The sequence below is a fragment of the Tenrec ecaudatus genome, chromosome X (assembly GCF_050624435.1).
Source record: "Tenrec ecaudatus isolate mTenEca1 chromosome X, mTenEca1.hap1, whole genome shotgun sequence".
In the NCBI taxonomy this organism is placed as follows: domain Eukaryota; kingdom Metazoa; phylum Chordata; class Mammalia; order Afrosoricida; family Tenrecidae; genus Tenrec; species Tenrec ecaudatus.
Window position 1 is genome coordinate 166330883 of NC_134548.1, and position 13208 is coordinate 166344090.

Below are 13208 nucleotides of genomic sequence, written 5' to 3' on the forward strand. Positions count from 1 at the left end.
GCACCGAGGCACAGGGCGTGGTAGATCTTCCTATTGGCCATTGTGCTGCCCAGGCCCTTCCAGGCCTGTGGAGCCAAAGTGGCTGTGCGCATTCAAAGGGGTGTTTCCCCTGCTCTCTCCAGGGACAGAGGGACACCTGGTTAGGCCCTTGGGTGGTAGACTGCACCAGAAAAGGGTCAGGAGCCACCCCCGCTGGCCCCACCCTACTTCCTCACCTGTCTGTCCAGCCCTTATGGGCACACAGGCCTCCCAGAGGCATGAGGGAGACAGATAGAAAGACAAGCGACCCAGTCAGAGGCCTCAGGCAATGAGCACCATTGGAGAAGGGCACGAAGAATGGCCGGGGTCCCCTGGGAAGTGACTGTGACACTTGAGATGGCCCTGCAGGGGGCCCAGTGTCCTAAGGAAACCATCCGGACCCCTATCAGGGAAGGAAACTGAGAGTCGGGCAGTGGGATCCTTAGGCAGCTCCAGGGAATGGTAGGCTGAGGGCCTGCCATAGGGGAGGGCCAGAAAGGCGGGCAGCTCCAGTACGGTGTGTTCTTACTGTCTGGATGGGTGGCCTACACAGAAGTTCATTGTCCTTGTTCTGGAATCACGGGGCTGAGAGGGCCTCCCTCCCTTGAGAGGCTCTGCAGGCGACTAGCGACCCTTGTGATGCAAACTGCACCACAGAGACCAAGTTCCGAATAAGATCCTGCTCACAAGTGCCGGGGTGGACATATATTGAGGGGCCCTTGTCCTAGCTGGCAGGCGTGGCGTCATCCATTTATCTTTTTGCCCCAAGAGTGGAGGTTGTGGACGAGGCTGCACCTGCCGAGAGGAGCCAGGACCTGCCTGCTCTGGCAAGAGCCATCCCTGCCTTGACTAGGTAACACTCCCTTCTCCTGATCATGCCTGCGGGGCTGCAGAGTCTGTGTCCCCATGTGCCCAGCACCAGGCCAGGGCCCAGAATCTAGGAGATCATGGGGCTCATGTCCTAGGGCTGACAGGAGGCGGCATATCTTAACCTGGTGGCAGACAGGCATTGGAGGGTTAGAGGGGCAGCCGTTAGTCAGCCAAGTGGAACTAGCCACTGCCCACCTTCCCCTCCTGTCTGGAGGTGCCTTTCTGCATGGATGGGGGTGGGGGTGGGGCAGCACCAAGGGGTCCAGGGCTGTGCTGGGCCACCTCACCTAGCTGGGAGCTGGCAGCCCAGGTAGGTGTCTCGAGGCTGCGCATAAGGGGGCCAGTCAGGCAGGGCAGCAGGCTGTGCCCTGGTTTCTGAGCAGTCAATCAGGCCTTGTCCTTTGCTGGTTCCAGCCCCGAGTGTCATCGCCTAGCAGCGCTTCTCTTCATAGTGGTTCAGAGGCAAGTGCTGGGGTGGCTGCATGGACCCCAGGGCAGTGCTGGCCCCCCTAAGGCCCACCTCTCCAACTCAAGCACACATCTCACCTCGTCCGTCCTCAGGCAGCCCCATGTGTGCCAAGGAGCCGAGGGCACAGCCGGGCGGGGCAGGGAGAAAGTGCCAAGCTTCTGGGATGCCCCTCCTCTCCCTGCTTGTCTCATCGCCCCCGGCCCATTCTCCATGGTGTCCCATCCTGAGTGAGGAAGGAGAGGCTAGAGGACGAACGGCTATCATCAGTCACTAGGTGGCTAGAGGGGACGAGACCATGTGAGGATGGCAGGGGCAGGCTCTGAAGGCATTTGTGTGTTTCAAGGACACGAGAAGGGCAAGAGCAGGAGGAGACCAAACAAGCAAGCAAACAAACAAACAAGTTCACCATCGTTGCAGCAATGCCGACCCTCTAGGACAGGGTCGAGCTGCCCCTGTGGGTTTCTGAGATGGTCACTCTTCATCAGAGTAGAAAGCCTGGTCTTTCTCCCTCGATTAGGCTGGTGGATTAGAATTACTGACCTTGAGGTGAGCAGCTCAGGGGGTAACCCACTCCCTTACCAGGCCTCACTGTTTCATTTGCACCATTCACTTAACAAAAGCCGGGGGCAGTGGAAGATGGGGGCGCAGAGCCAATTAGGCCCTGATTAATGGTGCGCTCCGAAGTTGGTTATATAGGAGGGACAGCTAAAGGGAGTGGGGTGGGGGTTCGGGTCAGAGCCATGGACACTTGTGCCAGGTCTGGGAAGAGCCCTGGTGACACCGTGGGCTATGCTGCCAACCACAAGGCCCGCAGTTAGAAGTTTCCAGCCTCTTGTGGGAGCAAGATCAGGCTTTATGGTCTCAATGTCACAGTCTCGGAACCCCACAGGGGCAGTTCTACTGTGTCCTTAGGGTCACTGTGAGTGAGGATCCGATTCGACTGCAATGAGTTTGATTTGAACTTTGTGTGGGCAGGAAGTAAGCTTAATTAGCCTCTATGGCCCCAGGAGGAAACTGATGGTATTTTAGTGACATGTTGGCCTGTAACCTGAAAGGTCAGCTGTTCAAAACCACCAGCCCCTCTGTGGGAGGAAAAAAAGGGGCTTTCTACACTTGTAAATAGTTACAGTCTCAGAAACCCAAAGGGGCAGTTCTACTCAGCCCGACAGAGTCACTCTAAGATTCAATGGAAGAGAGTTTGATTTGCAGTTTTTATAGCTCCAGGAACCAGAATCAGGGTCCCGCTTCAAAAGCAGGAAGGAGCTAATATCGCCACCTTCTGGCCTCTGAGGGAAATGTGCAAACTCTATGGTGCCCTGGTGGCTTAAGGAGTTACCCCCCTGGGCTGATAACTTCAAGAGCAGCAATTAAAAGCCATCAGCCACTCCAAAAGCGACAGACCAAGGCGTTCTACCCCCGTGAGGAGTTGCCGTCTCCAAAACGCACAGGTTTTGGAGTTTTCCTCTTAAAATACAATATGCAGGACCGATACTGGGCTTGGCTTCTGAAAGCACTGGGGTTGGTTCCCTGAGCACTTTCTCAGACTGCTTTATGGTTTACTGTGCTTGGGTGTGGATAATGACTGTACTCTGGCAGGAGGTGGGGGCCAGAGGAGTGATGTGGGGCAGCCAGTCAGGTCCACTGTGGCCTTCACTAAACCAGCTGCAAGCCCACCTGCCACCAGCACAGTGCAAGCAGCTGATCCACTGCCATTCCCCTGCTGCCCAGGTCTCCCCCAGGCCACAGCGACAAGGAGGCTTCCAGCCCCAGAGAGCCCAAGAAGGATGCAGCTGGTGAGGGGGCCTTGACGGGACCTGACCCAGTCTCTGAAAGGTAACGCCCAACAGGGAATAGTCTTATCCCCAGGACATGGAGACCACATGCTCCGCAGCCCGTGGTCCATGGCCTGCCCTTTGGAGCCTGAGGTCCCAATACTGAGGGACCAATACTGAGTGTGTTCCTTGAGGAATGTTTGTTGAGAGAAGGAGTGAATGAGCAATGGTGGTGGTGCTGTGGATTAGGGATCGTACTACCAAACATAAGGTCAGCAGTTCCAAGCCACGAGCCTCCCTGCAGCAGAAAGACGAGGCTGTCTGTTCCCATAGGGATCGACAGACGTAGAAACGCACTCTAGGATCACTATGAGTTAGGATCACCTCCATGGCAGTGGCTTGTTTGAGAGGCCTCCCCCGGTCTTGAGGCCTTGGATCTTGCCTCACTGGGCAGCCTGTGGCCCCGCTGGTGGCCAGGGTAGAGCTAGGCCACCGAGTGTGGGGAAGTCAGAGAACAAGTCTACACAGGTCCCCAGAGATATCCAGCAGGGATCTCCATTCCTTTCTCACCTACTCTGTGACCCACCTTGTCTGGAGAAAAGCTGGAGGTGTGGCCTGGGGTTCGACCACAGAGGCTTCTCTTCTGACCGCAGGGCCAGCACACAGCTGAGCGAGAGCCACCTGGGATCCGCACCTGAAGGGCTGGGGAGAGGAGGGTAAGTAACGGGCGACCATCTGACTGACCGGGGCTGTTGGGGCGGCCCAGCTTCCTACGGGGGTGGAGTCTGCCTGCTGCATCCCTGACCTCCCGGCCCTGGTCTGGCCCGTTCTGCTCCAGTCCTGCTCCCATTCACAGCTGGAGCACAGCACCCACATGGTGCTGAGGGCCAATGGCGGCATGGCCTCTCCTCTTCTTTTTGCTTGTGTTGTCCCTTCCCTCCCCAAGACCTCAGTGCCTCTGCTCCTGCCCCTGTGCCCAATTCTGGCTCACAGAGACCCTAGAGGACAGGGGACAATGACGTGGCACTTTACTGGCCAGTGGGCCCTGGACCTAGGTGGAAGCAGAGCCATTTCCTGAAGCAACTGGGGGTGGGGGGAGAGGGGAAGAGGTGGCACAGTGCCACCTGCCCCCAGGTGGTTGCAAACCAAGCAAGAGCCATCCCTGGGGACAGACAGCAGGCATTTAAGATGTTGAGGGCCCAGTGGTTCAGGGAAGACGCCTCAGTGAGAGGGCAAGGTCAGGCTGGTTGGTGCCGCTCCCCATCGCCAACTGGGCAGCCCCTGCCCACCAACTGCCGTCTGGCCATGCAGGACAGGCTCTCAAAGCCCATCAGGGGGCCATCCTCTGCCTCACTTTCATTGTGGGCCAAACACTTCAGGAGTTCTAGGACCCCACCTCTAAATCCAGGAGCCAAATTTCCAAGGCAGGGGACAGCAGGCCTGGTCTCTGAGCAGGTCCCCGGGCCGGCAGCCACCGAGGAGAGAGCGGTGGTGGCCTCAACTGTCTGTATGACTTACTCTGAGTCTCTCGAAGCTGCTATCAGTCGGACCCCTAAGCTGTGTGTCGTCTCCCGGTTCCGGAGATGGCTCATCCCAGACCTCTTTCCTCGCTGCCAAGTGCTTGTAGCTGCAGGAAGTCCCCACTGCAAGTGCGCACTGTGACAACGCCACCATTAAGGCCTATGCTGCGCAGCTCTGTGCTTTACATTTCATTATTACCTTTATTACCAATATCTTTATAAATCTGATCTCTGAACATCTGCGAGTAAATATCTGAGAATGATAACCGCAGCAAGTGACATATTGCAACCTTGCATTTAGTTCATATTATTCTTGTTGTCAGGTGGTGTGGACACACAATGCTTCCCATGCCTGGGCCTCCGTGTCCCTCTAACTCTATGGGGGGAGGTCCAAGGCTTGCAGGCCTCCTCCCTGAGGGCGATCAGTGGCCAGGCTGCAGTGGGCCCCATTCCCTGCTGTTAAGGACACTGGACAGGCCTGCAGGCATCTATTTGGTTCCTGTAGGTGGGGGTTACACCCGACTGATAATGGTTCCTATGGAGATCCAGAGAACAGGTCCAAGTTAAGCTGCCACCCTAAATCTATCTAGGATGCGCCCATCTTGTCACCCGTTTACCCATAATCCCTCCTCTTCCTATTGCATGTATGCCCCTAGACCACCCTCTTCCATTGCTGTATAACCTGTAGTGCAACCCCTTCCTGTGACGGATGTCTCTACCTGTAATTAGTGGGCTTGCACACTCCCAAACCGTATATGGGCCTGGGTGAGCAATGTAAGGTGACCAGACGTACCACTTTTGGAAGAACAGTCCCGATTTTTAACAATTTTGCCCGTGTCCCGCGGCGTTTTAAAAAAGTCCCGATTTTTGGAAAGAATGCATGACAAGCTAGGGCATACGGTTTTCGGCTGCCATGGGGCTATTTCACCAGGATATGAGTTTTATCAGTGGTGTCCCGCTTTACCAATGTTAAAATCTGGTCACCTACGAATAGAGGCCTCTCTCGCTGTTCTCTCCCTCCCTCTCTCGCTCGTCTCCCCTTCTCTTCCCTTTCCTCTAGCTTACCTTCCCTTCTCTCTCTCCACATGGACCACCAAGCAGGGCAGAGGTGAGCAATGCTTCCATGAAATGTGTCTGACTCCATTATTGCAATATCTCTTTATCTCTCATGCTCTCAATGACTTTAATATAATATATATCTCAACCGTACAATTGTGCTTACTGAACCTGTGCCTAGTGGTGGGGGGCTGGTCCCCCCAACTCATACCACATATCTCCTCACAGGCCTGCCTCTCTTTCACTGTCCCTCCACTTTACTAAGCAGGATGTTCTTTTCCAGGAACTGTTCTCTCCTGACAACATGGCCAAAGTGTGCCAGGCAAAATCTTGCCTTTCTTGCTTCCAAGGAGCACTGTGGCCATACTTTTGCCACGATCGATTGGTTTGTCTTTGGAGCAGTCCATGCTAGTTTCAAATTCTTCACCAGTACTATAATTTAAGTTCTCCGTCGGTCTCCCTTTCTCAGTGTCGAGCTGTCACATGCATAGGATGCAATGGAGATCTACTGTGGTTTACGTCAGGTGTGGTGTGCCTTAGTCCTCAAAGTAACATCCTTGCTCAGCAGATGTACCCAGTGCAGCACATCTTTTGATCTCTTGACTGCTGCTTCCCTGAGCACCGAATGTGGATCCAAGCCAGACAAAATCCTCGGCAACTTTCACTTAAAAAAAAAAGTATCATTTTATTGAGGGCCCTTAAAGCGCTTATCACAATCCATACATATATCCATTTTTTCCACACATTTGTACATATGTTGCTGTCAGTTTCAAAACATTTTCTTTCTACGTGAGTCCTTGGTATCAGATCCTCATTTACTCCCCTCCCTCCCCCACCATACCTTCCCCTTAAATTCCTGACAATTTATAATTTTTTTTTCATGTCTAACACTGACCAATGTCTCCCTTCAACCACTTTTCTGTTGTCCATCCCCTTGGAAGGGGGGTTATAGATAGATCATTTTGATCATTTTTCCCTCCCCCCCCCACCTTCTCCTTCCCCTCCTGGAATGGCTACTCTCATTATTGGTCATGAGGGGTTTATCTGTCCTGGGTTTTCCCTGGGTTTCCAGCTCTTATCTGTACCCGTGTACATGCTCTGGTCTAGCTAGATTTGTAAGGTAGAATTGGAGTCATGATTGTGGGGGGAGGAAACACTGAAGAGCTAGAGGAAAGTTGAATGTTTCATCAGTGCCATACTGCACCCTGACTGGATCGTTTCCTCCCCGTGACTCTTCTGTAAGGGGATGTCCAATTGACTACAGATGGGCTTTGGGTCTCCACTATGCCCTCCTCCTCATTCACAATTATATGATTTTTATTTTGGTCTGGGTCTTTGATGCCTGGTGCCTAATCCCATCGACACCCCATGACCACACAGGTTGGTGTGCTTCATCCATTTGAACTTTGTTGCTTCTGAGCTAGATGGCCGCTTGTTTACCTTCAAGCCTTTAAGACCCTAGATGCTGTATCCTTTGATAGTTGGGCACCATCAGCTTTCTTCACCACATTTGCTTATGCACCCGCTTTTTTCTTCAATGATCCTGTCAGGAAGGTGAGCATCACAAATTTTGGGTTATTACAACAAAGTGTTCTTGCATTGAGGGAGTACTTGAGTAGAGGACTAATGTCTGTCTGCTACCTTAATGCTTATTATCTTATGTACATAGATCTATTTCCCTATAATTATATGTAAATGTATTTACATATATACATGCCCTTGATCAAGCCCCACTAGGCATTCTATGCCCTCCTCGCCATTGATTTTAGATCACTTGTGTTCTCTTGTCCCTGGGATGGTTGACACCCCCCTACTTTTCCCAGGCCTCCCTTTCTCCCATGTCCCCCAGGAACCATCTCCTCCTGATTGTTTATCCCGCCTATCTTATTAAGATAGACATGCAGAGACAATAATAAGACAAAAACAAAGAACAAAAAGAAAAGAAAACAACAATAACAAAAAACGACCAAAAAAAAAAAAGAAAATCCTGTAAATAGTTCAAGGTCTGTTTGTTGATCGTTAGGAGTGTTTTCTGGACCAGTCTGATGGGGTGCCATGCCCTTGCCCCAAAGTTTATTTTTGGAGTTTTCTGGGGACTTCATTGCTTTGTTCCCCATGCTGCTTTGTTGTACGCCCTTGGTGTTTTGCCTTGATGTGGTTGGGTCAGATAGGGCACAGTTCCCACACTGTGCCTTCAGTGTTGTCCCTCACAGCACTATGTGTCAATGAGGGACACCGTGTCAGGTGGTGGAGCCAGCCCAATGGTCCTCTGTGTGCATTGGCTGCTCTGAGTGGGAATATCGTCCTTGGTGCTTGGTGGGCCAGGATGTGCTCCACAATCTCTTCCTCCTTCCTTCCCTCTTTGTTTGCTCCTGTGTGGTCTGATCAGATGCACCCCTCTCTCTCAGCTGTAGCTTCAGTGCTGTCCTCTGAAGTGAATTATTTTGGAGGTGGGGTGGGGCATCCACGTAGTTGGGATTGGGGATGAGGATTTTCTCTTGCTTGGATTCACAAGACCTCTCTATTGGTTCCCTGCTTCATGCCAGTATGTTGCATTCATGTCTTGGTGCACCAGATTGAAGTCTGGTCCCTCTCTCCCTCTCCTGCGGAGATAAAAACAACACCCTCTCCTTGGGTGGGTTAGTGCCCTGTTACCCCCACTACCATGTCTTTCTCTCTTTCCTTCTTTCTTTATTTGCCCCTCCTTGTTAGTTGGCTGCCATATGTATCCCTGGATTGGGTCTGGCCCTGCCAGAGTACCCAGGAATGCATGTAGATATACAGTAGCTTTCCCCTTGTGCCCCTTTTGCATTTTTCAGCTTCCCTCAGTGGACTCATGTTGTACTTGTCCTTTTGTGCTTGGCTTACTTCGCTTAGCATAATTTCCTCCAGTTCTTCCTATGCGGACATGTGCTTCATGTGTTCACCACTGCATTTTAGGCATGTGTAGTACTCCATTGTATGTATGTACCACAGCTTTTTAATCCATTCATCCGTTGATGGAAACTTGGGTTGTTTCAAACTCTTTGCAATTGTGAACTGTGCCACAGTGAACATTGGAGCACAGATGTCTGGCCGTGGTTTGTTTCTTGCTCTTCTGGGTATATGCCCAGTAGGGGGATTGCTGGGTTGTATGATAGCTCAATCTAAATCTGTTTTAGATATCACCAAATAGATTGCCATAGTGGCCGTACATACCTACAGGTCCACCAGCCGTGGACAAGAGTTCCTATTTCCCCACAGCCCATCCAACGCTTGTTGCTTTCTGATTTTTTACATTGTGCTATCCTTGAGGTGTTAGGTGATATCTCATAGTTGTTTTAATTTGCATTTCTCTTAGGGCTAATGATCGCCACCATTTTCTCATATGTTTATTGGCCACTCGGATTTCTGCCCCCGTGAAACTTCTGTTAGGTCCTTTGCCCACCTCCTCAGTGGGCGACCACTTCCAACTCTTCTCCATCGATGATGTTATCTACTGGTCCAGCTGTGAGGATTTTGGTTTTCTTGACACTGACTTGCAATCCCTGCTGAAGGCGGCAGTCTTCTCGGCTTCATCGGCATGTTGAAACGTTTCCATTGGTTTTCTGTCAATTGCTCGAGCCTTGTTTGTGACTAGTGCCTTCACTGCCGCTTGAACTTCTTCCTTTGGTTCTTGATCATATGTTGCCTTTTGAAATGGAAGGAAGTTGACTAGTTCTTTTTGTTACAGGGACAGGGTATTCTTTCCAGCTTTTGAAGCTTCTTGCAGTGTTCAAAAATTCTCTGTAGCCTATAGACTCTTTCAATATTGCAGCTCGAGGCTTGAATTTTTTTTTCATTTCCTTCAATTTGAGATATGCAGAGTGTATTCTTTCATCTTGGCCGCTCTTTGAAACCTTCTCTTCAGTGGATACCACTGGCAACAAGGTGATCTGAACATAAACAAACAGTTGTAAATTGGGGACTACCTGTGTCCTCACCATGCAGTCTGCTCCCAGAGGGTCTCTCTGTCTGTGGTGCCCAAGACTCATCTCTGTCACAAGGGCCTCTCCGAGAAGGAATCAGGACCCACTGTACCCCAGCAAAACTTTCCTGTTCACTGAGAATACTTTTAAAGACTTTATTCCCAAAGAAGGTTAACTTCATAGGTGCAGGAGTCAGGGTATCAACATCGCTTTTGCGGGGACACAAATCAACGCATATAGCAAACAGTCTGATGCCTGCAGTTCTCCTGTAAATGTGTCAAGCGGATGCCCTTCCCGGCTGCCTCTCCTCCTTTATCAGGGCACCATTCAGATGGGATCGGTCTGACCTCATGCAAAGACCCCTGGACATATTCACAGGCACCAGGCTTAGACTTGTCTTGTGGCCTATAGCGTCATGGGGAGTTGGAGTGCACTCAGTGGGAGTGGGTTTTGTCGTGTGGCTTTTGGTTCACCCTGGAACAAATTCTGACCCGGCAGTTGCTTTCTGCATGTGCACCCTTGAGGTGAAGTCTTTTCTCCACAGTTTCTGTTCCTTAAAGTCAAGTCAACCCTGGAAGTAGTTGCAAAAGAATCCAAATGAAGAAGCCGCTAGAGATTTTACCTTGTTCTTTTGTTTCCCGACAAGTGTTTATATGTCACTTGACAACTTCTAAGAAACTTGTCATTGTCTTTCAAAGGCGTCAGCAGAGTCCTCATGGAAGGCACTGTTCTCGTTCCATTCCCTCTCCAGAGCCTCCTGCAGAGCTCACTGAATTCCATTTCTGTAGTTACATGGCTTAAAGGGCCAGGGAACCAATCCAACAGGAGGCCGTGAGTGAGAGCGCCCAGAGCATGTGGTTCCACCGGCGCACATCTGCTTCGACAGCAGCACAGGCCCAGGGGGAAGAAGGAAAGCACACCGGAGAGAAGGAGGCCAACGTCTTCAAATCTCTAATGCCACGCCTTCGATGGGCACGCTCAAGTTCACCTTCCGGAACGACACCTGCCCCTAACCTCGGCCTTTCGTTCTCTTTCACTGTTGGCACAACCTCCCCGCAAGTTGCAATTTGGCATCCTGGGGTGGCAGGCAGGCCCAAACCTTTGCACTCTGCATCTCCTTTTACCCAAAAGGATTTTCACTGCAGCCTTATTTAGAATATAAAAACAGGGAAGCCATCCCTCTACCATTTTCAAAGATTTCAAGGGATTGTGCCTGACACCCCAAAACAGAGAGACAGCAACGGCCTGGCCCATTGCCATCCCACCCATTCCGACTCAGCGTGACCCACAGTCAGTGTGAAACACGCTAATCCATAGATGAAGAGTCCAGTCTTTCAAGTGGCTAGAAGTAAGAGCCCCAGTGGCCCAAAGTCATCTGCTAGTGGGCAGCCATGATTCGAACTGTAGCCTGAGCTTCCTTAACCACTGGGCAGCACTGCCCAGTGAGTAGTATGACCAAGCCCAAGGTTGAGGACTTTGCTGACTCGGCCCTTCATCCCACCCTGTCACGGAGCAGTTAAACGGGGGCTTTGATTCTGTCAGCAGGCGCTGTGGGGCTGGGAGAGAGACAGATACCAGGCAGACTTCGAAGCAGAATCTCTGATGTGGTGACAACATGGCAAACTGTCAATAAGTACAAGTGACTCTGTGCTTGCCTGACTGGGTACTCTGACACTGGCCTAACCTGTCCTGAGCTGACCTGGCCTCCTCCCACAGGCTGTGCCCTGATGCCCGATCTGCCCCGCTCCTGGATGACGGAGATGGGCAAGGCACCAGCTCTGAGTGTCCCAAGCCTGGACTCCTGACCACCAGGTAAGGGCATGTTGTGTGCCAGTGAGCAGATCCATAAGTTTCTGGGCATGTGATGCCAGGGGCAAAGGGGCAGGAGGAGCAATGAATCATGGCAGGGATCCCTGCTGGTGGCTGGGGGCTGGGGACCTGGGGGAGGTCTCAAGAAACCTCTCCTGTAAGGACTGGGAGAATTATCTCAGTGGACACTAGAGAGCTCCTAGGCCATCATCAGGGTGGTCCAGGCCTCTGTCCAGTTTTACCCACCCCACCCCGCCTCACTGGAGTGGCCAGTTTGTCCTGGCTGTGGCCGTTAGCATGCTGTAGAAGAACAATCTTCCCAGCCTCTTTCTGGGTCCTGGGGAGGTAGGTCAGCTGAGGATATTGTAACTGAGACGCAGGAGGACCTGTTCCCAAGCACTTGCGTCGTTCAGGGACTGTGCTTGTTCCTAAGACCAACTCCAGGGCTCACGTGCTGCCACCACCCACACCAATGCCAGGACTCAGTGTCCAGCCTTTGCTGGCAGCTGTGGGTCTGGTCTTGTTTCCTTGGAGAACACAGTGGGGAAGGGAAGACTAGAGTTCCCAGAGTCCTCAGGGAGGAGACCTCACAAGCCAGGGGCTTCCTCCCTCAGTTCCAGGGCACCCTGGGCTTCTGCTGGCCTTGCTGATGGGAAGACCCTGCACTCCACAGAGCCGGAGGACACCACAGCGGACACGAAGGGGTAAGGTGGCAGCAGCCTGCTGAGCTGCTGTTGACAGGGCAGCATGGGTGGTGGCATCCTGGGGTGGCGGGAAGGCCAAGACGTTGCACGGGTAAAATAACACCCGGTGGGTTCTGGGAAGAGAGTGCGGCGCAGTACCGTGCGAGCAGTGCCTTTGCGCCAACGCTTACAAGGCAGAGGGGGCAGCACGCTCTACAAGGCCTGGCGCTGCCTGGGCACCCTGAAGAGTGACCGAGGCAAGCGAGCGTGAGGATCCTTGAAAGGGAGGTGGGCAGGGACGGACAGGCACGATGTTTACCCTTTTGTTACCTAGGGGGCATTTTCCACTTCTGGGCTTTAGTGCCTGCTGCCCTTTCTGTAACCATAAATCTGAAGAAACAAATCTTGCTCCACCAACCCCGCCCAGCGCCAGAGATCCTTTAGACCAGGCATCCTCAAACTACGGCCCTCGGGCCACATGTGGCCTGCCGAGGACATTTAATTGGCCCGCCGGGTGTTTTTGCCCCATTTGTTTTTTTACTTCAAATTAAGATATGTGCAATGTGCATCGGAATTTGTTCATAGTTTTTTTAAACTACTGTCCGGCCCTCCAATGGGTCTGAGGGACAGTGAACTGCCCGCTGCGTAAAAAGTTTGAGGACTCCTGCTTTAGGGCACATGTATCTTGACTGATTGTACCCAATGCATTTCAGGTCAAAACCAATGTTTTTGTTGTTGTTTTCCATGTCACTTACTATGTGTTCCGTTACAGAAAACACATGATTTCAATAGCAACAACTAAGAAAGAAACATTCAAAGCAGAAAATAATGTGATCTTGGAAGGGTGAAACTCCTAGGCATCACCTTTGTGTACAGCCAGATCAGAATACAGAAGAAAAGCCTGGAAGCCGGTTTTAGCCCTGCCTGGAGCAATAGTGCTCCAAAGGCCACAGCAGGGTAGAGGGGCATTGGTTTACTGGGGTACTGCCATATCAGTCCAGCTGTCAGAAGTTAAAACACCCAGAGGGAGATGGGGGGTAGGGGGAGCTACTGGTAACTCAAAG

The 13208-nt window shown here is 51.9% G+C and overlaps 1 protein-coding gene across 1 annotated transcript in view; it reads left to right on the top strand.

Moving 5' to 3' along the window:
• The window catches only part of ZNF185 (zinc finger protein 185 with LIM domain), a 52283-nt gene that overhangs the window by 13354 nt on the left and 25721 nt on the right, over positions 1-13208 (top strand). Inside the window, exons 11-15 of the mRNA XM_075539224.1 lie at positions 788-871; positions 3086-3190; positions 3783-3845; positions 11369-11464; positions 12076-12165. Of these exons, the coding sequence (XP_075395339.1) occupies positions 788-871; positions 3086-3190; positions 3783-3845; positions 11369-11464; positions 12076-12165 (438 nt within the window). The remainder of the gene's footprint in view (positions 1-787; positions 872-3085; positions 3191-3782; positions 3846-11368; positions 11465-12075; positions 12166-13208) is intronic.